General features: G+C 36.4%; 1 protein-coding gene across 5 annotated transcripts; it reads left to right on the top strand.

The window, feature by feature from the left end:
• Positions 1-1,122: 1,122 nt before the first annotated feature.
• On the top strand, positions 1,123-25,144 carry LOC306883327 (syntaxin-3-like). Of its 5 annotated transcripts, none has more exons than XR_013785349.1 (11): positions 1,168-1,452; positions 12,427-12,501; positions 12,584-12,683; positions 16,061-16,135; positions 17,687-17,757; positions 17,835-17,943; positions 18,125-18,198; positions 19,827-19,961; positions 20,092-20,191; positions 21,902-22,012; positions 23,891-25,144. XR_013785349.1 is itself a non-coding variant. In XM_079438506.1 (11 exons), the coding sequence occupies exons 1-10, from the start codon at positions 1,423-1,425 to the stop codon at positions 23,568-23,570; spliced, it is 864 nt and encodes a 287-aa protein (XP_079294632.1). In that variant the 5' UTR covers positions 1,168-1,422; the 3' UTR covers positions 23,571-23,578; positions 23,891-25,144. The 5 variants fall into 5 exon arrangements, 4 of the variants coding, with proteins under 4 accessions (XP_079294633.1, XP_079294634.1, XP_079294632.1 ...); XM_079438506.1 differs by lacking the exons at positions 20,092-20,191; positions 21,902-22,012 and adding exons at positions 21,644-21,754; positions 23,487-23,578; XM_079438507.1 differs by lacking the exons at positions 20,092-20,191; positions 21,902-22,012 and adding an exon at positions 21,644-21,754 and having other exon boundaries at positions 1,123-1,452.
• The last annotated feature ends 1,992 nt before the right edge of the window (positions 25,145-27,136 follow it).

The raw sequence follows: 27,136 nt of genomic DNA, 5'->3' as shown, positions 1-27,136 counted from the left end.
ATAAGCAATTTTATATTTATGTATTATATTTATGTTCAAAAGCTGCCTTAATCTCTATTGGCTGACTTTACAAAATGTGACCCACCTGGCATTGCAACCATAGTTTATCAAAATACAGTAGTCCAATAATCAGTTACTACTGTAAAGTAATATGAGATTCTCCTTCAAATGTAAAAGTTTGTCGTTTGGTTTTTGATGGCAATGGTGTAGCAAAACAATCAGTAGCTGTTTTCTTAATAATGATGCGTGATAATACAATGGTACCAGCAGAGGGCAGAATGTGAGAGCCCGTGGGTTCACAAACTTTCAGAAAGAAGGGTTTAGTGATCACAGACAGCCATGATGATGGGTTTGACTGTGCTTCCTTATCCGCTTAGTGTTGATAGAGCAGCGAGGGTTAATGAATGTCAGCTCTCGTGCCTCATGTGTGGTGAAGTGGCCTATATTCATTGATCTTTAACTCCATCCGCTGTAGTGTGTGTGTGTGTGTGTGTGTGTGTGTGTGTGTGTGTGTGTGAAAAAAATATATATAATCACGTCTTGGCATGAAAAGCCCTTACAATAAGTAGCTACTAGTAGCCTGTGTAATAAATAGTTGCGAGTATAACTGGAATAACATGGTATAGGCCTATTCCATGTCAGAAAAATCACGTTGAATTAACATTGTGTTTTTTAAAGAAAATAATAATTAATAGAAACTAAAGAATAAGTGCTAATATATAATGAATAGAAGTCAATGCAATATAGTTTCTGTTATTTAAAAGATTACTATAGTCATTATTGTAAAGGTCTTAGCTATTATGTACAAATTGGGTATAAAAAAGATATATGTATTTTATTATTGATTGATTTATTTTACACTTACAGTGAATGGTCAATGAAAAGCAGTGTCAACTTTCTTGGAAATGCAATAAATATTCAATGAAACTTCAAAATGAATCAGACAAAGAAATGTAGAAAGAAAAACTGAAGAAAAACACTGATAAAGTGCAGACACTTGAAAAGTACTTCACTACAGTGTGGCACACACAGGTGTCCGCGCAGCGCGTGACCGTGGGAACAGAGAGAGAGAGAGAGACCTAGAGAGAGAGAGAGAGAGAGAGAGAGAGAGAGAGAGAGAGAGAGAGAGAGAGAGAGAGAGAGCATGCGTGAGAGAACAGCTCTTTCAGACCGATCAGAACGAGAAAAGAGGGAGAGGGAGGAAGACAGATTAAGCAGACTGAACACAACTGTTGTTTTAATCCTCTGAGCGGATAGATTTAGAGGAAAAAAACTACTGGTTTGGAGAAGAGCAGCCATATTGCATGCACCTTTGGTGGAATAACAAGACAGCAGTTCACTTTTACCGCACACTTCTGACTTTCTCCTATTTATTATATATTTATTTTATTTTTTAGATAGTGTTAACCAATACATTGCAAGATGAAGGACCGACTGGAGCAACTAAAGGCGGTAAGCTTCTGTTTCTTGTTCAGTATAAACCTCCTCTTCAGATTCAGTGCTGTTAGACTGTGGTTATAGTATGAAGAAGGAACATATTGGACTTTTTGTGGCTGTTGCTCCAAAGAGAAATGATATAAAAGTTGAAAAGCGTCTTAAATGGGGTCTGTGTGGATGCATGCCTAATAAGTGCTCACTAAAGGCAGCATAAGTCATGTTAGATGTGCTGGACAGCTGATGTGGTCACCTGACTCATGGAGAGATGGGGGATGGGGCTGAGAGAGATGAGGATCATCTTAAAATGCTTATTGAAAAATAAACAAATGTCAATAGACAGAGTTTGCCATCCATTCTGTTGCCACACTAGCCAAAACAATGTAAAAACAAACAAAATAATATTAAAATATAAAACCAACCAACCTGATTTTTGGACATTTATCATGATTTTTTGCACACATTCCACGTTTTTGGCCATTGTGATGGTATTACTGTGTTTTTTTTTGTTTATATTCCTAAACTACCACATTTGAGGCATGTATCATGGTACCACCATGTTTTGTTTTATTATTATGTACCATGTTTTGCAGATTTATAATCCAATACTACATGTATCATCATGCTGCTTCCATGGTTTGTGAGACATAGTGTTTTTAGACATGTAACTCAATATTACCTTGGCATGTATCATAGTATTGCCATGTTTTTTGACATCTTGTTTTTAGATATTTACAATGGTGCTAACTTGCTTTTAACCTGCACACTGAATCCTGTCATGGTGGATCATATTGTCAGACATGTACCATGTTTTATTGGACATGTATCTTTCTTTTTTTTGTTTTTTTAGACATGATCCATGAAACAACTAAGTTTTTGGGCATGTATGTATTGGCAGTATGATGGTATTTTTTTCAGGCAAATTGAAATGTGCAATTAATTTTGTGATGCATGAAAATGGTATATCAAGCCTGGTAACAGTACTGTAGAGTGTATGTACTGTTGGCAGGGATTGGTAGGGCTGAGTTTATTCGGATGTTTTGGAGAGGGTGTCAGATCTCATGGGCAGGGTCAGAGGTGAGGATTTGTTTCTGTGGCGACTCTGCCCCAGTCAAATATTTCCATTGTTGATTTTGTTGCCTGAAGCTGCCGAGCAGGCAAGAGGAACTTGTGTGTGTGTGGTTATGGCTGAACCTTATTTACATTTAGTCATAGTTGTGTTTCCGTGTTGTTTTGCATACAGAAAATCTCGCTCAATCTTTAAATGCTTCTTTGTTAAGGTACGATAACATCAGAAATAAGATTTTTACACTTTCTGGTGTTTGCTAAAAAAAAACTAACCCTAATCAAAAAAGAACAATGATAGAGCAAAAACAATGAAAACTAGACTATATATATATATACTTTACATTGTAGCAAAGTGTCATTTCTTCAGTGTTGTCACATGAAAAGATATAATAAAATATTTACAAAAATGTGAGGGGTTTACTTGCTTCTGTGAGATACTATATATATATATATAATTTTTTTTTTTTTACCAGTTTTATAGTCCACCAGGGCCAAACCTGAGTCCAGTCACTTTAATAGCACAAGTTGTGTGATTTAAGCGATCATTTAGCAGGCCTGGAAGAGTTACTTAATACTAATTACACAGTAAACTGCATTTTGTAGGTTTAGGTGTTTGTTCAAATCTTTAACCTTAACTATGAGCAATAGTATTAGCGATACTTGTCTTAGCAAACAGCACTAAAATCAGTTGCTTGGGGCACGTCTGCGTGTGACCCTCTGCTGTAGGAAATCCTGCTGAGAGTAAAAGATCTTTCCGCTCTAACCTCTAAACATGGGTTTTTCTGTCTGTGTCTGTCTGTAATGTTTAACTTGGTGTGGCAGCACTGTTCTCCTCTTCTTTGTGTGTATATAAGAGTGCTATAAGCTCAGTATACACACACACACTTAATGCTCTTCTTGGAGCACTAAAGGAACTGTGGGACATTAAACAGCTGAACACTGTGTGAGAGGGAATTTGTTTTTGTGTCCTTCTGTGAACTCCAATAGGCCTTCTTCTGTAGGGTTAGCAGGATGATGAGTGAAACACACACATATTATAGACTTTACTCTTAAGGCACACTGTTAACTTGAACTCACTATACTTTAACCTAGTAAGACGCTTTCTCTCTCTCATTTTCCCTCAGCAGGAAGTCTCTTGTAGGCTTATCTCTTTACCTCAGTTCACAGCTTTTCTAGCACACTGCATTTGTGTGTGTGTCTTTGACCTTCACAAAAACCTGTTGGGTTGGCAACACATTGTTAATACTACAAATAAACTTGGACGATGTCTTTGTCAGCAGGATGGGTAAAATCACATTTTGTCACAGGAATAGTTCAGCTGAAATTCTCCAGTACAATCTCAGTAAGTGCTTGTTTTCATAATATTTCTTTGTTAGACCTTATTTGATGGTCTTTTACAAAAATGTACTAAGGTAAGTAACCAGTTTCCACCACATTATCCTCATTAGTACAGGGATTTACAGAGCCCTACACCTGACATGCATGGGAAAAAATACATTAAAAAGATATATTTAATGTAATCAAAACAAGGAAGTTAATTAGGCTATTGATTTGTGGCCACAATTGGACTAAAATGAAGGGAACTAATTCGTAAAACGAGGGAACAGATTCATAATTTGTGGCCGCAATAAATATACTTTTGTCCTACGGGCTCTTGCTTGGGTCGGATTCATACGTCACCCTGCAATATTCATGTTATCAGCATTAATAATCAATTAAATGAATGTTAATGCCAGTAGTAAAGGGCTCATGAAATGATTCCATAATGTTTCCTTGAGGTTTGTTTATAATATATTTTCATCAAAAACCGTCATATTTAGATGTTAATGGTAATTTTCTACCCTGATTTCAGCCCTGTGATAGGAAGGGGCATGTTTGCTGTGAGACCTTTGTTTTTACCTAACAGCAGTATCACTCTTGTGATAGATGATCAGCATTTTCCTCAGAAAATGTAAAAAATCTAGCTTTTACAATAAAACTGTGGTACTTGGTTTTAACCATCTACAGTGTTAGGGAGTAACTAGTTCCATGTAACGGATTTACGAAATTTAATTACAAAATAAAAATGTAACTGTAATCAGTTACAGTTACTGACAACAAATGGCCAAGCAAGTGCAGACACTGACAAGATACGCGAGACAGAACGAGACCAAACGTTGCTCTAAAATATGAGACACCAATGCTTCAGGAGTTTTGTACACAGAATAGGACACATGCTTATTCAATAACTGTTTTATTTCCTATTTGGGTTTATGTATATGCTTTATTTCTTTAAGGTTAACTGTTTTTTTCCAAGCCATTGTTAGATGCCAGTGTTTCCTCTCATAGCTATGCAAAAGTTTGATTTCAAAAACAGCATCATAGCTACTAAACTATTTCTTGTTATGGTTTTAAATCTGTATTTAAGCTCAGAATGATCTCAAAGTAAAAAGAGGTGCTAAAGTCTGATTTTGTGGTGGCTGTGCTTTAAAATGAAATTATTATATATGTTTTAAAATGTAATTTTGTAATATTGTAAAATGTAATTTCTGTGATGCTAAGGCTGAATTTTCAGCATCATTTCTCCAGTTTTCAGCGTCACATGATTCTTCAGAAATCATTATCATATGCTGATTTGCTGCTCAAGAAACATTTCTGATTATTTCTGAGTTGAAAACAGTTGTGCTGCTTCATACTGTGATACATTTTCAAACTGTGATACATTTTTCTTTGATGGAAAGTACAAAAAAAAAAAACAGCATTTATTTAAAATTGAAATCTTTTATAACATTTATCTTTGTTGTCACTTTTGATAAATTGAATGCATCCTTGCTTTAAAAATTTATTTTATTATATAAATGTTTAGCCTGTTAAAAAAGAAAAACCTACTGATGCCAGTTAAGCTTTGGAATAGAAGTTCATGTCTTTTTTTAAAAATTAAATCAAATGACAGATATATATATATAAAAATCTCAAATTAATTTATAAGACGCATATATAACAGTAGCTAAATATAACTGGTAATTTGTCAGAAACCGAGGTTACCATGGGATGTTTTTGAAAGCGTCATTTGAGCTGTCAGGAATGCTGAATGAGTCAAAGTGCTTGGTGTTCAGGGTTTCACTGTGTGTGTGTGCGTGTGCGTGCGTGTGCGTGCGTGTGTGTGTGCGTGCGTGTGTGTGTGTGTGTGTGTGTTTGGCTCCTCTGTGGTAGAGAGACGGAGCCACAAGTTTGATGACTGCAGAGAAATCCTTGAGTGGTATCATAAAGGTGTGATTTCACTCTGACTTCAAGACTCGTGTCTTCTGACTCGCATTTGAGTTATAATGTTATCACGCGCCAATCTCTGTTCTCTGACAGCATCAGTGCGTTAATTTGCTGTTATATTATATGACAGTAAATCTATTATTAAGTGCAAAACAGTACAGGTCTCCACATGCTCTTCGTAAATCATCACAAGACACACATTTGTGTGCTTGGCATAAAAGTGCAGTGCAAGACACATTGGCAGTTCTACCATTTCTAAAGTCCACACGAAATCACTATTTACCCTACTTCATGAATCTACTTCATTCTACTTCAGCCAAGTTTTATATTTAAGCAGACTTTACATGCAATAAAATGTAGATTTGCTAATCCAGCAGTCCTTCTGCTGTTTCACGACAGCTTACAATGTGCCTCGTCAGCAGAGGCCTGTAACACCGGATGTTCATTTAACAATTAATGTAAGAAGTGTGTTTTAAAGGGGTCATATGACGTTGCTAAAAAGAACATTATTTTGTGTATTTGGTGTAATGCAATGTGTTTACGTGGTTAAAAAAACACGTTATTTTCCACATACTGTACATTATTGTTGCTCCTCTATGCCCCGCCCATGTTGTGTTGTGTTTCGGGTTGTTTTAATCAGATCATCTGATGTTAGTAAAAATATGGCTTTTTATGCCATATTCGGTTAATGTTTTAGGAAGTAATACGCAAAATAATAAAACTGGCTTAAAGCCATTCTTTTTGCATTCCATCTGAGTTACTTTTTAAAATTTTGTCTTTATTGACTACTGGGGAACATTTCACGTTTTAAGTTGGAAAATAGAGAACACCAGACCTGTCCATTCTGTTTCATTCAGTAGTTATTGAACACAAGCACATGTCCTGTGTGAACACCCTTTTGCGTTTTTACACATGGATGTTGCTGTAGTTGAATGTGTGCATCAGCCTTGTTAATATTAACTAAAACTTTGTGTTGATTGAAATAAAGCTCAATTTTTTTAAAATATATATATTAAGCAAAAACCTTGCATCTTAAAAGCTTTAAAATAGAATGTTGCCTAAAATAAATTTTAGTACTTAAATTACTATAAGTGTAGAAGTATTAAAAAACACTAGATTTATAAAAATGATCAATGCACCTCGCAGGATTACTAAAACATGAAAAAAAGTTAAAACTGAAAATAGAAAAAAAAATCTAAATATTTATTATTTACCAATTTATTTATTAATATATATATATATATATATATATATATATATATATATATATATATACATATATATATATATATATATATATATATATATATATATATATATATATATATACATATATATACAGTTATGGCCACAAATATCGGCACCCTTGGTAAATATGATCGAAGAAGTCTGTGAAAGTTAATCTGCATTGTTAATCCTTTTGATCTTTTATAAAAAATAAATCACAAAAATCTAACCTTTCATTGGATAATAAGAATTTAAAATGGGGGGAAATATTATTATGAAACAAATGTTTTTCTCAAATACACATTGGACACAATTATTGGCACCCCTAGAAATTCTTATGAGTAAAATATCTCTGAAGTATATTCCCATTCATATTCACAATTTTGAGTACTCCAGGGTGATTATGAACATGAAATTATCCAGCCATGGCTTCCTGTTTCACAGAAATATAAATAGGAGGGTAAACAAAGCCCAAATTCCCTTAATCATCCATCACAATGAGAAAAACCAAAAAATATATTTCTGATGTGCAGCAAAAGATAATTGAGCTTCACAAATTAGTGAAGTGGCTTTAATAAAAGAGCTAGAGCAGTGAAAATTCCCATTTCCACCATCAGGGCAATAATTAAGAATTTCCAATCAACATAAATGTTAAGAATCTGCCTGGAAGAGGACGTGTGTCTATATCGTCCTAATGCACGGTGAGAAGGAGAGTTTGAGTGGATAAAGACTCTCCAAGGACCACAGCTGGAGAATTGCAGAAAATAGTTGAGTCTCGGGGTCAGAAAACCTTAAAAAAAAAAAAAAAAAAACAGCACCTACATCACCACATGTTGTTTGGGAGGGTTTCAAGAAAAATTCTCCTCACTCATCCAAAAACAAACTCCAGCATATTCAGTTATCAGACACGACTGGAACTTCAAATGGGACTGGCTTCTATGGTCAGATGAAACTAAAAAATGAGCTTTTTAGCAGCAAACACTCAAGATGGGTTTGGTGAACACAGGGATAAAAAGTACCCCATGTGTACAATGTGTACAAAATACAGATACTGCTGTATTTTTTAATGATGTGGGCCTACTGTATATTTCTGCTGGAGGTCCTGGACATCTTGTTTAGACACATGGCATTATGGATTCTATCAAATACTAACAGATAAAAAATAAGTGTAAAATAAGATAAAAAAAATAAGTGACTGACTTAAGTCACTGAGCACAAAACCAAGCTTCTGCTGGCCATTCCAGTCCTCTGACCTGAACCCTGTAGAAAATGAGTGAGGTGAACTGAAGAGAAGAAGCACCATCATGGAGCTGTGAATCTGAAGGATCTGGAGTGATTCTGGATGAAGGAATGGTCTCTGATCTCTTGTCAGGTGGTCTCTAACCTCATCAGGCAGTATAGGAGAAAATTTAGAGCTGTTAAACTGGCAAATGGAGGTTTCAAAAAGTATTGAATAAAAGGGGGCGTTAATTGTGGCCAATGTGTATTAGAGAAAAACATTTATTTCATAATGATATTTCCCCCCATTTTAAATTTTTATTCTCCAATGAAATGTTAGATTTTTTGTGAATTTTTTAAATAAAAGATCAAAAGGATTAACAATGCAGATTAATTTTCCCAGCCTTCTTTGATCATATTTACCAAGGGTGCCGAAATTTTTGGCCATAAACACTATATATAAACACTTGTGCGTGAAATAAATATGCTTCTTGTATTCTATCAGTTGGGCCCTTTCCAACAAGATGACATGGCTGTGTGATTGCTATGATGTGGTTTACTTGTTCATGTCATGGTTATTATGGTCATATTTCATAAATATGAAATGGGTCACTTTTGATTTGTTAGCAAATTACAAAGCACAATTTAAGAGTTTGCTATCTGTGGTTTTGTATAAATTAGCTTATTAACTAGCTGAAAAGGGGTTTGAAAGGGTTAAAATGCTAGAAGTAAAATTAGGGTTATCTACCACAACAAGTTCTTGATTGTCAGTTATTATTATTGGCTTACAAATACCCTTGCCTGGAAATTACCTGTAATATTTTAGGAGTTACTCAATATTAGCACTAATTTAAAGGGGGAAAAAAGACAATTTTGACATAATTTAAAAATAGAAGGAATCCAATCTTATTCTTAGATTGTTGGTCCCCATTGACTTTTATGGTAAAAATATTTTTAAAATAGTATGATAGATACTTATGCATATCCATATATAAAATCTGGAATCTGAGGGTGCAAAAAAATCAAAACATTGAGAACATCGCTTTTAAAGTTGTCCAAATGAGTGAAGTGAAGTGACATACTGCCAAGTATGGTGACCCATACTCGGAATTCGTGCTCTGCATTTAACCCATGCAACGTGCACACACACAGCAGTGAACACACACACACACACACACACACAGCAGTGAACACACACACACCGTGAACACACACCCGGAGCAGTGGGCAGCCATTTATGCTGCGTCGCCCGGGGAGCAGTTGGGGGTTCGGTGCCTTGCTCAAGGGCATCTCAGTCGTGGTATTGAGGGTGGAGAGAGCGCTGGACATTCACTCCCCCCCACCTACAATCCCTGCCGGCCCGAGACTCGAACCCACAACCTTTAGATTACGAGTCCGACTCTCTAACCATTAGGCCAGTCCTTAGCAATGCATATAACTAATCAAAAATTAAGTTTTAATATACTTATGGTAGCAAATTTACTAAATATATTCATGCAACATGATCTTTACTTAATATCCTAATGATTTTTGGCATAAAAGAAAATTATCAATAACTTTGACCCATACAATGTATTTTTCTACAAATACACCCGTGCTACTTATGACTGGTTTTGAGGTCCAGGGTCACATATCTTCTATTGTGTTCAACAGAGGAAAGAAACTCATACAGGTTTGGAACAACTTAAATATGTGTAAATGATGAGAGAATATTTATTTTTGGGTGAACTACCCCTTTAAATATCATTCTAAATGTGTATTAAATTGTAATTTAGTGTGCATTGTGCATAGACAGTGAATTAGTGAATCACTTACCAGTCATAACAATATAAGGGTGTATAGAAAGACAGCAGGAGATCATTAAAAACACAAATCATATTTCCGTATTTCTTTACATTACATTTTCTTATCTCCTTACAAGTATCGTCAACATACGTCAACATCACACGTCACAGCCTCTGTTTGTGGCCTGTTCCCATCCTACTTAGGCCAACTCTGCTCAATGCATTTATGGTAATAATAAAACAAATTATACATAAAATGTAAAGCACTTCTGAAGTGCTTTACATTCCTTCTATTTTTAAATGGATGATTACAAGGCTGCATCTTACAGCGTGCGCAGATCGGTGAAGGCGGCGAAGCAGCGCTACGGGAGGAAACTAGAGTCGCAATTCCAACATGGCGGCTCTAGGAGTCTGTGGCAGGGACTTAGAACCATCACGGACTATAAAACACCACCCTCCAGATCGGGGAATGCGGACGCTTCTCTGGCTGACGAGCTGAACACTTTTTATGCTCGCTTCGAGGCTGCAGCTAATCACGCTAACGGCGCTAGCAGTGCTAACTGCATGCACGCTGAGGAAGCCGGTGAGGACAACGTATTCACCATCACGGAGCATGACGTGAGGAGGGCATTCAGGAGAGTGAACATCAGGAAGGCAGCAGGACCAGATGGCATCACAGGTCGGGTTTTGAAGGCCTGCGCTGACCAGCTAGCACCGGTGTTCACTGAGATCTTCAACCTCTCCCTAGAACAGTCCATAGTCCCCTCATGCTTTAAGCAGTCCACCATTGTTCCTGTCCCCAAGAAACCGCAGCCCACCTGCCTAAACGACTATCGCCCTGTAGCCCTCACATCAGTGGTGATGAAGTGCTTTGAGAGACTGGTCAGAGACTTCATCATTGCATCACTACCAGACACACTGGATCCACTACAGTTTGCATACAGACATAACCGCTCCACGGAGGATGCCATCTCACACCTCCTCCACACCACAACAAGTCACCTGGACTGCAGAAAAGGGAATTATGTAAAAATGCTGTTTGTGGACTACAGTTCAGCGTTTAACACCATAATTCCCTCCACACTCACCTCCAAGTTGGAGGCCCTTGGTCTCAGCACATACTTGTGCCAATGGATCTCCAGCTTCCTGAAGGACAGACAGCAAGCCGTACGGATGGGTAAACACACCTCATCCTCCATCACCCTAAGCACTGGAGCCCCTCAAGGTTGTGTTCTGAGCCCCCTGCTGTACTCACTGTACACTTATGACTGCGTGGCCACTTCCAACTCCACCACCATCATCAAGTTTGCTGATGACACTGTTGTGTTGGGCCTGATCTCAGACAACGACGAGACGGCCTACATACAGGAGATTAAGAACCTGGAGAGTTGGTGCCAGGTGAATAGTCTACACCTGAACATCAGCAAAACTAAGGAGCTGATAGTGGACTTCAGTACGAAGCAGGAGCGGTCATACCAGCCGATCACGATCAACGGGACTCCAGTGGAGAGAGTGGACAGCTTCAGATACCTGGGTGTTCACATCACGCAGGACTTGACTTGGTCCTGTCATACCAGCACCCTGGTGAAGAAGGCCAGGCAGCGTCTGTACCATCTGAGACGCTTAAGGGACTTTAGACTTCCCTCTCGGGTGCTTAAGACTTTTTACACCTGCACCATCGAGAGCGTCCTGACGGGCAGCATCACTTCCTGGTTCGGGAACTGCACTATGCAGGACAGACGAGCCCTCCAGAGGGTGGTGCGTTCAGCGGAACGTACCATTCACACCGAGCTCCCTGACCTGCAGGACATCTACAGCAAGCGGTGCCTGACCAGGGCCAGGAAGATAGTGAAGGACCTCAGCCATCCCAACAATGGACTCTTTTCTCTGCTTCCGCTCCATGAAGGCGAACACAGAGAGAATGAGGAGGAGCTTCTTCCCGCAGGCCATTCGGAGTCTTAACCTCTCTCCACTCTAAGCACATCACCCCACACTTCCACTTTGCACATTTTTCAAGTACAATCTGCACTAATTTGTAGAAGGTTACGTAAGGATAAATGAGTGGGACTTACATACCATTTGTCTTTGTCTTTAGTATTCCTTTTACTCACTTATACACTTTACTGCACTGCACAGCACACGGACACTTTATCACTGACATACACTTTACTTTTATAGAATCTATATAGAATCATATTCTATTTTTTATTTCTCATATCTATTTTTATTCTCATATCTATTTATTTTATTTTATTGCTAGTTTATTTCTGTATATGTTTACTGTACTTTTTCTATTTGTATTTTTGAGGTTTTTCTTAATTTTGTTGGACAGTTTGTTGGACAGTCGTACAATACATTTCACTACATGTCGTACTACGTATGTATATGTATGTGACAAATAAAATTTGAATTTGAATTTGAATTTGACTTCTTATGTTTTATGTTTCAGACATGCGATCATGATGATGAAGATGTTGAGATCGCCTTGGACAACCCTGCCTTTATGGATGAGTTCTTCTCCCAGGCATGTCCTTCTGTGTGTTTTGATGTGCTTTATTCTGAATGTGTGCCACTGCATTTTAAGTGACCTTTATTGCTTGTTTCAGATTGAAGACATCAGGCACAGCATTGATAAGATCGACGAGAATGTGGCCGAAGTGAAGAAACTTTACTCAGTTATTCTTTCTGCACCAACATCTGACCAGAGTAAGAGATGTTCACACGTGCACTCATTGTGGGCTTTTTGACCCTGTTCAGCATTGTTTTCCACTGTCTGGTAGTAACCGGTGAAATAGACTCTGAGGTCTATTGAACATGAGTCATATACTGTAGTAATGTTGTTATATAACAACTAGTGTGTAGCGGTAATGCATTAGTGTACCACTTCACAATAAAGTTCTGTTCATTAGTATTAGTTCATGCAATAGTTAACAGGAACTAACAATCAACAATGTTAATTTTAACTGTAAAAATGCTTAGAACAGCACATCTCCTAAAAAAACTGTAAATATTTTTACATGAAAAACCTGTTAATTGGTTAACTGTTACCTTACCATACAGTGAAAAATTGTCATTGGTTTAACATGGCATTATATGTCATTTTACTGTAAAATTGTCACGTTTTAGCAAGTTCCAAAGATGAAGAAGAGGCAAAAGTTACAAAACGAAGGTCATTTTAATGAGCGAAGTCCAAACGTGTAACGGTGTACAAAATAATAAGCGACAATGAACAGAAAACTAAGAGGAACTTAAATGCACAGTAATGATGAAACAAAAATTGCAAACAGCTGTGATGATTAAGGAATGTGATGAATGGCATGAAGCTAGAAAAAGGAAACAGGAAACAGGAAGGTGATGAAACTAACTAAACACAGATTACAACAGGGCTAAAGGCGCCCCGGGGTAAAAGGCACCTTTGATATTATTTTCCTCTAAACCACTAGATGACACAAAAATGTGGCGTAGCACTTTCCAAAACATCTACTTTTCAAGATGCATGTGCATATTTGGCTGATCTTTGACGCGGTCGCGCACAGCAGCTTACTTGATCTAATATTTGATGTTTTTTAAAATGTTGTAGATTTAAGTAGCAAATGAGAATCTCTCAAATTAATGCATACAATTTGAGACTGATTTTCAGTTTTGTTTAAGATAATTAAAGCAGCAGTTTTTAAATAACGAAATAATATGTAAAAGTATGGTATTTGGGGTAAAAAGCACCCCCGCTGTCGGGGCTAAAGACACACAGTTATTAACTTGATAATTAATAGATGGCTGACTTCTCCATTTGTTGACATGCCATGGTTAGATTCAGATGGTGAATATTATATATTATGTTGGGTGTCCATATTAGAGATAATCACCATGTTTAGAATGAAACCATCATATTTAAAAACATGATATTAATCACATCATATAATAAAATATAATTTGTTGTAACTATACTGTAAATCGATATTCAATTATTAATGGATCTCCTTCAATGCTTTCAGAATCTTTACTTTTTAAAATGATTTTGTTTCGTTTTTTTTAAATATATTTTTTATATTAACATTTTAATGACAGTATATTTATTGAACAAAAATTCATTCTTTTATTTTTCAAAATTAGCAGAAAATAGTACAAACTTTGCTAAAGTGATTGTTTTGAACAAGTATTAACCTACATTATTAACATTATAAAAAAAAAATATTTTAGCTGAAGTACTTGTATCAAAACTGTGAGCCTTTTACCCCTTGCTGGCCCCCCTTGCCACCGTATACATTTATAAGATTTCTAAACAAAATAGACGACTTGTATGGTTTATTTTCACACAAAATCTGCTGCTCCATTAATGTTCAATACAAATGTATAATTTTTTTTCTGCAATTATACATTTTAGGCGCAGTGAATAGCACATTTTTAGTCATCGGATGCCCATTTTCTACAAATTTATATGATTCTTTAGGGTCTTAATGAAAAATCTATAACATACTTTGGTTAAAATTTCTCAATGGTAGTGTAAAAAACACCTTCTTTACCCTGAAATATCAGCTCTGTTTTCATCAAGCCGTTTTTTAGTCCATGTTCCTTTAAATGCTCATGACTCTTCTGACCCCGCCCCTCTCTTCTGTGGGGCGACGAGCAGTACTGTTTACTTTAGCCGCGAAACTGGCTGGCTAACTAGCACATGTTAGGAAAGGCGATTTACAAAGATTCATAAAAAACCCTTATACTCACTTCTTCTGTAGATGAAGCTGGATCACGAATGATTCTCGCGAACATAGACGCATTTAGGCAGATCGGGGATCGGCGCATTCCCTTCAAAGCGAAAGTAACGTTAATCCTCTGCGTCTTCAGAGGCTCAGATGTCAGGAGTACATGACGACTGCTTTATTCATTATTACATCCAACAACAAAACGCCTCAATCGCTTAATCTTGTGTTCCCCTGCACCGGAGGCGGACAGTTCTCAGCTTTTTTTGGCTGATAGCCTTGTGGGCAGTGAGCTGACATACCATACAGTTGCGCTACTGGCGTCCCGAGTTCAAATCCTGCCTCATGGACCTTTCCTGATCCTGCCCCCCCCCCCCCCTCTCTCTCAATTCGCTTCCTGTCATCTAAATAAAGGCATAATGCCAAAAAATACATCTTATATAAATCAATAAAAGGACATGTCCCTGCATGACACTTCACACATTATTATTATTTTTTTTTTTACATGATTTAGTTTCTTCTCATTTTTTATCATTAATGTACATTAGGCTGTTTTGAGATACATTTTCTGTTATTTACTTAATGTTCATTATAAAATACACAGGAACCCATATGTTATCCCTGAAACATTGTCACGTTTCCTAAAACATTGCCAAGATCTAATATATAAATTATATTTTTTACAGTGTACATGTGCTAATAATTTTTTAACATATCAAGCTGTATAAGTTAACATTAGATAAATTACAAAGAAATATGTATTAACAGTGAACAATTGATTAATGTTGTAAAAATGTTTTAAATCATTTATCAAATCTTGTCAAGTTGAATTTTAATGTAAAAAAAAACAAATCAAGAGACCTAGGGCTGGGTATTGACACAGATTTGAGTTGTTTGAGTTGCACACAAAGCGGTTTTTATATAAATGTTCATATTAAACTCATGGCAGACATTGCTAACAGGTAAAGATATAATGAATATGTTATACAGTGCATATATTTAGCCAAATGCTCCTCTCTAGTTGACTAATAAGTTATCAACATTGCTTGACTTTCCTGAGGTAAATGTTACAGGACGTATTGTTTATATTTTTATTGGCGTCAATTACATGAGATGTGATAGAGTGCAGTAAGTTGTATTGTTTCTTTCATAAGAGACTTTCTTTTTTCTTTTTTTCTTTCAAAGAAAAATTACAAACCCAAACTTTTGGAACGGTAGTGTACATGAAACCTAACTCCATTTAGTCTCCGAAGCTTGAAAGAACAACTTCTGAGCTATAAAATATTCCTCTGGGAGTGTTTAACAATGACAAAACAAACACAAACCGGCAATCAGTCTCATTTTCATGTCTCATTTCTGCTTAACTTCTGTTTTCTTCTCCGTGAACAGAAACACAGGATGATTTGGAGGCACGCACTAACGATATTAAGAAAATGGCCAACAATGCTCGTAACAAACTGAAGAGTAAGTGTATTTACATGCATACAGGCCTGCTAGTGTCTTTATGCATATACTGCCCTGCTTTGTGGTTTTCTTGTTAGGTAATAAAATTAAGCCGCAAAGAAATAGGTTTGGCTTCTCAAACACTTCTGACCCAGAATAATGTGAGCCATTTATCAACCTTTAGAAAACAATGTTTACTCTCTGTCAGTGTTATTTTAGCATCGAAAATGTGTATATATACAGTCATGGCCAAAAATATCGGCACCCTTGGTAAATATGATCACTCCAGATCCTTCAGATTCACAGCTCCATGTTGGTGCTTCTTCTCTTCAGTTCACCTCACTCATTTTCTACAGGGTTCAGGTCAGAGGACTGGAATGGCCAGCAGAAGCTTGGTTTTGTGCTCAGTGACCCATTTTTGTGTTGTTTTCGAGGTTCGTGTTTGGATTATTGTACGGTTGGAAGATCCAAACATGGCCCATTATAAGATTTCTAACAGAATCAGTCACTTATTGATTTTTTTATCTGTTGGTATTTGATAGAATCCATCATGCCATGTGTCTAAACAAGATGTCCAGGACCTATACAGCAGTATCTTTCATTGTACACATGGGGTACTTTTTATCCCTGTGTTCACCAAACCCATCTTGAGTGTTTGCTGCTAAAAAGCTCATTCTTGGGTCATTTTTTTTGTTTCATCTGACCATAGAAGCCAGTCCCATTTGAAGTTCCAGTCGTGTCTGATAACTGAATATGCTGGAGTTTGTTTTGGGATGAGCTAGGATCATTTTTCTTGAAATCCTCCCAAACAACATGTGGTGATGTAGGGGCTGTTTGACTTCTTTTTTTTTTTTAAGGTTTTGTGACCCAGAGACTATTTTCTACAATTCTCCAGCTGTGGTCCTTGGAGAGTCTTTAGCCACTCAAACTCTCCTTCTCACCGTGCATTAGGACGATATAGACACACGTCCTCTTCCAGGCAGTTTCTGGAAAAATGGGAATTTGGGAATTTTCACTGTTCTAGCTCTTTTCTTAAAGCCACTTCACTAATTTGTGAAGCTCAATTATCTTTTGCTGCACATCAGAAATATATTCTTTGGTTTTTCTCATTGTGATGGATGATTAAGGGAATTTGGGCTTTGTTTTCCCTCCTGTTTATATTTCTGTGAAACAGGAAGCCATGGCTGGATAATTTCATGTTCATAATCACCCTGGAGTGCTCAAAATTGTGAATATGAATGGGAATATACTTCAGAGATATTTTACTCATAAGAATTTCTAGGGGTGCCAATAATTGTGTCCAACGTGTATTTGAGAAAAACATTAATTCATAATGATATTTCTCCCCATTTTAAATTCTTATTATCCAATGAAAGGTTAGACTTTTGTGAATTTTTTTAAATAAAAGATCAAAAGGATTAACAATGCAGATTCATTTTCACAGCCTTCTTTGATCATATTTACCAAGGGTGCCAATATTTTTGACCATGACTGTATATAGTTTACCTTTTTGTTTTAGTTACTGTAACTATAATAGCCCTACCCTGTGTGTGTTTCTGTCTGTCTGTACAGCCATTGAAAGGAATCTCGAGACGGAAGAAGTGGAAAGAGTATCGGCTGACATAAGAATACGCAAATCACAGGTGAGTCAACATCCCTCTCACGTAACACACACAAATACACACGCTCTATTAACTCTGCCCTCATGTTTTCCTGCCAGCATGCTGTACTTTCCAGGAAGTTTGTTGATGTAATGACCAAATACAATGAAGCTCAGGTGGACTTCAGAGAGAAAAGCAAAGGTCGCATTCAGAGACAATTAGAGATCAGTAAGTGTGACCCGCACACTCACTCCTCACTAAACAGCAGTGCATGAGACAGCTCTTATAAAACAGTGTACTGCGCACAACACGTTTCTTTCTCAAACTTGTGGTTTAACCGAGTCAAACTGACACTGTGCTATTCCCCTTTTCTGTCTCTGGCGTGCTTTTGTTCTGCTTCTCGCTCTAGCTGGTAAAGCCACAACTGATGAGGAGCTGGAGGAGATGCTGGAGGGAGGAAATGCAGCCGTTTTCACAGCGGGGGTAAAGCATGCGTGTGTGTGTGTGTGTGTGTGGCAGAGCTGGGGTCAATTCACAACCTTTCCCTTCCTCATAATGTGCTCTCATAGGTAGTGCAAGAGATCCATAATCTAAATCAGCACTCGGAAACCGAGGTACAAAGCTGTCAGTGTGGCCGTAGCCTTTCAAAAGGTATTAGTATGTACACTTTAGGTGCTAATATACACTTTTGAAGTATTAATATGTACTAGGGTTAAATAATATACAAGATCAGATGTACCCTTTAGCTTTTGTACCTAAGGGTCCCATCCCAGTGACAGCTTTGTACCTTTTTTTTTTTTTTTTGGTTATCAAAAAAGGAAGCCTCAAGATAACTTAAAATGATTTAAAAATAAGATAAAAATGTATTATTTTATGTAACTACTTCAACAACCGTTTGTTTTCTCAATAGAACCACCAGAGTTCCTTAAAAAAAAAAAAAAAAAAATATATATATATATATATATATATATATATATATATATATATATATATATATATATATATATATATATATATATATATAAATAAATAAATAAAAAGTGTGATTATTAGAACTGAAAAGTCAGGTAAATGAAGAGAATCTGAAAACAGAATAATTTTTTAAAAAATATCAAATACACTTTTCGTTTAAATTGTACCAAGATTTAAAATATTTTATTGGGTAGAAACTGTGAGTAAAAATATATATTTTTAAATCTCTATCTAGTAAATCACAAATGACTGGAAAAGTCATGGAAATTTATTTTTTAAAAGAACGGGATTCCTGAATAAAATTCAGCTCTTAAAGTTTCTGGAATTCTGAAATGTATTAATTAAGTTTATTAATTAGTAAAATTTATTATTTTGATATCAATATAATTGAATTATAATTAAAGTTAAAAAATTATAGTTAGGATTAAATATGTAATTTAACTGTAATTATGTTTTGTAATTAATTGAAAAAAAAAATCTTGACATTGTGGATTTAAAGTGGCACAAAATAAGATTTTGGTCTTAATGTCCACCTCTAAAGCAACATATTAGCTGCATTAATCACATTAATCATCACAGAAAGCAATATTGTATTGAAGGCAACATTTGAATGATTCAATGTTTCCTGTGATTGTGCTTGCTGTGTAAATACACCCTTATCTTATAGCATAAATGCTACTTCGAAGCAGCTTTTGTGGCGACGTCACAGCAGTAGAGAAGTAGCCCACCTACACACTTTATAATGCAAATGTCATGCAAATAACACATTACTTTTCATATGAAGTAAAATGTAGTGCAAATGCTTACTTTATATTAGAAATAACATTGTAACGATGCAGCATGTTGCTTTTAACGTAATGTTCCCTCTGAGGTATTTGTTGTAACCGTTTAACTGGTCATAACACCACTTGGCTAGCGGTAATTTGAATCTGAGAGCTTCGTCTTAGACCATATTGATGAGACTCAGGCCACATTAACGTCTCAAAACCAAGACCACAAGATCTAGACTCTATCTCTACTGGATCCTGTGACTGTTTCCTGTGATAATTCTCTCTAAACTGAGCAAAACTCCCCACACTTTCAAAATCTTAGTTGAGTATTCATGCTACACCGTGATAAATCTGCTGTTTGTGTTGTAGATTGTGGATTCAGGGATCTCCAAACAAGCGCTGAATGAGATTGAAGCGCGTCACAAAGACATTGTGCGTCTGGAGAGCAGCATAAAGGAGCTGCATGACATGTTTGTGGACATCGCCATGCTGGTGGAGAGCCAGGTACACTCCTCCGTTCATCACGCATCTGTTTGTCCATCATTTTCTCCATCTTTTCATACTGTCAGTGTTTTCTGACTTCCCCCTCATTTCCTTGTCTTTCTCTGCCTCTCTCTCTCTCTGTTGTGTGTAGCATCCTTGTCTCTCTTCCTCTTTATTCAAACTCGTTCTGTTGGTTGCTAAGCCGTATGGAGCTGGTCGGACTGACTTCCCATCAGCCCTTTCTCTCACATGTGAGTGCTCTCTAACTGTCCTCTTTGTTCGCATGACCTATTTATTTCCCTCACTGACTGTTTTCCTTTCATTCACTTACATTATTTGGTCACAAACTTTATACAGCCCGTACAACTTCACCTTGATTAGAAGAAATGAAAGTCAGTTGCTCTTTTCCAAAAACTTAGTGAGCTGCACAACTAGATGATGTTTTAAATAGGCAAAATGATACTTCTTTATATAAGATACCTCGATTTTATCAAAAACAGTAGTATTGTAAAATATTATTACAATTAAAATAACTTAAGGTTTAAATAAAGAACTGTATATATTTTAAAATGTAATTTATTCATGTGATGCAAAGATGAATCTCCAGTCTTCAGAGTCACATGATCCTTCAGAAATCATTCTAATAGGCTGATTTGCTGCTCAGTTGTGCTGCTTCATGATTCTTTGATTAATATAAAGTTCAAAATAACAGCATTTATTTGACACATGAATTGTTTGTAAATCACTTTTGATCAATTTAATGCATCACTTCTTTATTTAAAAAAAAAAAAGTGTTTACTGGCCCCAGACTTTTGAATAGTGGTGTATATTTTGTGCATAAACAGCATTTAACTGGGCTGCAAATCAATCATTTATTAGTTCATTTCAGTTTGGTTTCTGTCTGTGTAGACCGTAAGCAGTGATGCAGTTCAGTAGGTTTTGGAGCAGAGCTAATTCAACACAATCTAAAGAGTTATGATACATTATTGACCAATCCATCGTTATTTTGCTCATTAACTGCTTGCTATGGAGAAAAACTGAAAGGTAAGCTTCTGGTATTTCTCTTGTAAATTAATTTATTCAAGTCCTTGTTCTACAGAACGTCAACATTGAATAAGGCAGACCGGAGCTAGTTGTCACTCTTTTTACTCCAGTGAATCAGGGCGGGTTTGGTTTTAAAAGCCAATTTTTATATAGCCAAAGTACTGACTAGAAAGATATATTGAACATGTTTACAAAAAAAAAAGGCCTTTTAAACACATTGACTTTCCAAAATGAAAATTCTATCATCATTTAGTCACCCTCAAGTTTTTTCAAACTTGTGTATCTTTCTTTCTTCTGTTGAACATGTGAGTAACCATACATTTTCTAGTGCCTATTGACTTCCATTGTAATTTTTTCCTTACCATTAACTGTTGGTTACAAACATTCTTCAAAATGTTTCACAGAAAACAAAATTCATACAGGTTTTGAACAACTTGAGGTTGAAACAAATTTTCATTTTGGGGTGAACTACCACTTTAAGACCAATTTCAAAATTACTTTCCTGTGTGACAACTAGCCCCGGCCTCCCCCTCTGTGTGTCTGCATGGTGCACTTGGGTATATGTATTTATAGATATGTATTTTTTTAGGGATAAAGGTACTCTGTATGTGTTTTTCATACGTTTCTCTTTTTTTCCCATATTTTTTATAATGTTCCAGGGCAACATGGTTGATAACATTGAGGTGAATGTAGGTAAAGCAGTCGATCACGTTGAAGCGGCAAAGACTGAGACCAAGAAAGCAGTCAAGTATCAGAGTAAAGCCCGGAAGGTACGGACCTCACTGTAACAGTCAATGTAGCTTCTGCTTTATTTTCTCTTCTGTTTTTGCCCCCTGCCTCTCTCTCTTTCTCTCTCTTCTCTATTTCCTTTTCTCTTTCTTTTTCCTTCTTTCTTCTTCACCCAAAATCCATTGTAGGGCGGTATAATTGACAGGATTGAGAGCAACATGGACCAATCAGTGGGTTTTGTGGAGCGGGCGGTTGCTGACACTAAAAAAGCCGCTAAATATCAGCAGGAGGCTCGACGTGTGAGTTCATGATGAATATCAGGCCCCACCCCTCCGTCCCGCCCTGCCTGTCCTTATTGTGTCCGAACCCGCTGATGTCACACACACACAAACAAACCCAGTGATTATTACTAATCCTGATACGCCCTGAAACTTCCCATTACAGCATTTCAGAGTATCTCAGGTGATGAAAAAACAATGTTAAGCCACACGTGTTCACTTTTCATGACGTAATAACAGCAACTAAACATTCACACACACAGCTGAAAAGGACACATTTTGCGTGGAATGTAAACCAAGACAGATATCACGATTTACAAAATACAGATGTTTAAAGATGAAGAGACAAATTCTGAGATTCCCTGAGGTTCATCTGGAAAAACATCATATTAAGAAAGTAATTTGGGTTGAAAAAGATGAATATGATGAGCATACCATAGTGGCGCACAAGCTTTCTTTCTTTCTTTCTTTCTTTCTTTCTTTCTTTCTTTCTTTCTTTCTTTCTTTCTTTCTTTCTTTCTTCTTAAATGTGAATATATTTTTGGAATCTTCAATGATAGTTTTCTAGAAATTAAATGTATTGTAAAAAAATTCAAATTCTGTCATTAATTACTCACCCTCATGTCATTCCAAACCAGTAAGACCTTCGTTCATGTTCAGAACACAAATTAAGATATTTGTGATGAAATACGAGAGCTTTCTGACCCTAAATAGACAGCAACACAACTGACATGTGCAAGACCCAGAAATGTAGTAAAGACATTGTTAAAATAGTCCATGTGACATCAGTGGTTCGACTGTAATTTTATGAAGCTACGAGAATACTTTTTTGTGTGCAAAGAAAACAAAAATAACGTCTTTTTTCAAGTTTCTTCTATTCCATCTCATTCTTCAACATGCATTTACAACAGTGCACAGACACAGGAGCCAGCATTCTGACGTAGAACCCGGATGCATGGCGCCTTGTTCGCAAGCAAAGAAATGCACACGCATGTGTCGTGGTACTCTCGTGAACGCGCGTCGAATACTGACATGGAAGAAGAAATTGGTGAATAAAGTCAGTATTTTTGTGCACAAAAAGCATTCTCATAGCTTCATAAAATTAAGCTTGAACCATTGATGTCACATGGACTATTTTAACCTTCTCCTTACTACCTTTCTGGGCCTTGAACGTGTCAGTTGCATTGTTGTCTATAGAGGGTTTGAAAGCTCTCGGATTTCATCAAAAATATCTTCATTTGTGTTCTGAAGATGAACAAAGGTCTTACAGGTTTGGACCGACATGAGGGTGAGTAATTAATGACAGAATTTTCATTTTGAGGTGAACTAACCCTTTATGTCTCTTCCATAAATGCAAAGCCTAGAAATGAATATCATATCATCATGAATATCTTTCCATCAAAGATCATGTCTTTATATCTGAGTGAGCTGTTTATTTGTTACTCATATGTTAAAGTAGCTGCTAACAGATGTGTTTGTATGTGTTTCTTCACAGAAAATAATTATTATAGTGTCTGTGGTTTTGGCGGTTTTGGCAGTTATTGCTTTGATAGTGGGTTTATCCGTAGGTCTGAAATAAAGGCTCTGGTGAGTACATTTCACAGGAACGTAAGGTTTGGGAAATGGGAATGGTGTGGGTGTTTGATGTTATGCAGACATGGAGCTGGTGACTGGGATTTTAGCTTATCTTCTCTAGTCTTCCTTATGGATGTAAAGCATGCTTTCTCTGGGCTTTGGGATCTCCTGAGCATCCTTTGGTTTGGTTGCGGAGTTCATTTCTATGTTATCTGTGCGTTTTGGTTCTGTTAGGCTCCGTTGTTTGATATGGTGGTGAAGGGTTGAAGACTTTAGATGTTTGCTGTTGGATTAATGGATCATGTTTTGTTTCATCTCTTGTAGAAGATGATCATACTGGGTGTGATTGGTGCTGTGGTGCTCATCATCATCATCATCATCATCATCCTCACACAGGTTCTACGATAACCTCTGTGGCTTCTCATGAACTCTTCATAATTACAGATGATCATTTCCTCTCCTTTCCATCCTCCCTGTTTTTCCTTGGAAGTACGTCGAGATGAAAGCTCCGCCCCCTGCACCTGTGGCCCCTCCCTTCTTCAGCACAAACCAATGGGAATCTACTCTGCTGAAACCGTAGTGATGGTCAAGGAAACAAGGTTTTTTTTTTTAAGGATGTGATGGGAAATGTTTAAGGAACCTCTGCTACTTGCCAGGAATGGCGTTTGAAGGAAGCACCTTCTAAATATATGGACAAATCCATGAGCACAAAATAAGGGATTTTTATGAGACTTACAGGGGAAAGCTAACCTCTGTTTTATGCCCTAATGTTTTTATAAGACACATCAATGGCTACATCTGCTGGTTGAGTTACTGAACTGTTCTTGATCAAAAGGGCTTGGAGACTGATAAATGATTTCAGCTTCTATTTTGGATCCCTGTGAAATGAACATAATAAGCTAAGCTTTGATGGGTCATCCAGAATGGAAGAAATCCACATGTGTATGTTTTTAATATGATGAACGTCTGTATGGGAATTAACCAAAGGAATAAATTACATTATATATTTTCTAAGTATTTTGTTACTATTTGAGAAATTAATGGATGGATTTATGGGAATCATTATCAGAAAACTGTCATTAGTTTAATATAGTAATATATAAATTAATATTTAGCAGTCAACGAATATGGGTTTATATGTGAGTATGGGTTCAATAGTTACACAATTACTTAAACTGTTATTCCCAATCATAAATATGTGGTTACAGACCAGCAAAGAAAATATTAAAAACCCAAACCTAAATCTCACAGTAAAGGTCACTGCACACTGAGTCCGAAATTTTCGCACTTTAAAAAAATAAATACGACTTAATATAGTGTCAATTATGTTTACACACTGCCTCCGAAACTTTCGTCCGTCAAAAAAAATACAGATCATGTTCGATTTTCTGCGTTTTTGCATCCGTAGCATGCATTTTGAAAGGATGGGGAATACGAAAAAACGCATGCGAAGATTTCGGCAATGTGCAATGACCTTAAGTTTCTAAATTTATGTACTTAAATTTACTAGATAGTTATCTATTCAAATTATAAGTATCGCTTAGTTTCATTGTGCCTTGTAATAAATTATTATAAATGAAAACAAAATATGTTAATTTTGTGGGATTTTTTTTTTACGTTCAAATGTTTAAAATGTTTGTAGCTAGCAAATATCATTGCACCACAGCACATCATGTGCCAAGAACAATATTTGTATTGTATGGTTCACAACCTGTCTAAATATGTTTACCTTGGTCCATTTAATTAGACAATAAAAAGTACCAACTAACTATAAAATCATATCTTAGAAAGATATGTCAATATTTAAACAAATTTAAGTTTTTTGTAACATTAGATTGAAGTTGAAAGTGTAATCTGGCATTTTCTCTCTCAAATTTTACAAATCCTGTCATCACCAGCGCACAATGAACCTTGGGATAGTCTGGGCCATGAGGGATTCGTTATTTGTGTCCTTCATTGACCGGGAAACGAAGGATGCATTTCGAGGCAGCATTTGACGGATACGTTGAATTGGTACAGCTTTCATCGCACCGCTGTGATGCATCCGGTCTTAAAATGCAGCCTCTGAATTTAAGACACTAATTTTATTCTATATGCATTCTCTAACTTACGATATTTGTGATGTCATGTGAAAAGTTTTTTTTTTTTGCCAGTGCAATTCTCCTGGAAGACATACTGTATCAGTATCTGCATTATCAGTAATATTCTACACACTGTTTGATGACAAGTCATTTCATGACAGTATAGGTCTGTTATATTGTTGCTTTAATAATTTGTTTGGCCTTGAACTATCCTTTACTGACTGACACAGAGGAAGTTAACCAAAAAAAAGTTGACCAAAGCCTCAGTAAGAAGCTGGCTGGGCAGGTTTAGGCTCAGCTGAGTGACTGAGGTAATATCAGCAGGTTTCTGATCTGTACGTATATTCTTTGCGCAAAAAGCAGAATCATGTTATTAGGAAGCACCGAAGAACTTGTTTGGTTTGTGTTATGAATGTGCTCTACACCTGATGGTAAGTGATTGCTTGCTTACTTAAACACACAAGACACACAAGCCTTAAACCTAAACCTTTCCTTTGTTTTATTCCTCTTTCTCCCTTCTGTCAATTTTAAAGAATTGTGCATGATTTTTTTTTTTTTTTTTATAAACTTTTTAATAGACGTGATCTGCTGTGAGAACTTAGATTTAGTGGCATGAATTTATTTCCCTTTTTTATGTGCTTTTACTAACTTACTCCTTTTGTTCTCTCTATTATTTGTCTTTAGTGTCTCATACACATGTCTTTCTCTCTGTAGAAGAAAATGATGATCATGCTTTGCTGTGTGATTCTGGGGATTGTTGTCTTTTCTTACCTTTACAGCTTCTTTTCTTAATGGTAAGCATTCCAATTAGCATTCACATTTATAAGGGAGACTGGGGCAAGTTGTCACATGAAACTAGAAGATGTTGAGTCAACAGCCCAGTTATGAATGTGTGTTTGTCTCCAGCAGTGGTGTTAAATTTTATAATTATTTTGAATATACTGTCCTCCAAACTAAAGCTCCATGGAATGAGACTGTAGTCATCATAAAATCCTTTAGGTAAACAAATGAACCCATTAAAACCACAGTGACATGCGTTCACAACTATATAACCAAGGTCAAGTGTGCATCACATATTGGGCAAGTTTTCTTCATATACTAACAAGAAGTCTCTTGTATTCATCAACACTTTTAAAATGGTTCTTTATTATCCATGGAATCGTATCATTCCACAAAAGCTTCTTTATAGTGGGTTTTTTATTTTTTTTAATGTGACCCTGGACCACAAAACCAGTCTTAAGTCGCTGGGGTATATTTGTAGCAATAGCCAAAAATACATTGTATGGGTCACAATTATCAGTTTTTCTTTTATGCTAAACATTATAAGGATATTAAGTAAAGATCATGTTCCATGAAGATATTTTGTAAATTTCCTACCGTAAATATATCAAAACTTCATTTTTGATTTGTAATATCAGAATCAGAAGAATCAGAATGAGCTTTATTCGCCAAGTATGTTTACACATACGAGGAATTTGTTTTGAAGTGA

This window comes from Barbus barbus (genome assembly GCF_936440315.1).
Source record: "Barbus barbus genome assembly, chromosome: 17".
Taxonomy (NCBI): domain Eukaryota; kingdom Metazoa; phylum Chordata; class Actinopteri; order Cypriniformes; family Cyprinidae; genus Barbus; species Barbus barbus.
Note: the sequence above shows the minus strand (reverse complement) of the source record. Positions and strands in the feature narration are given on the sequence as shown.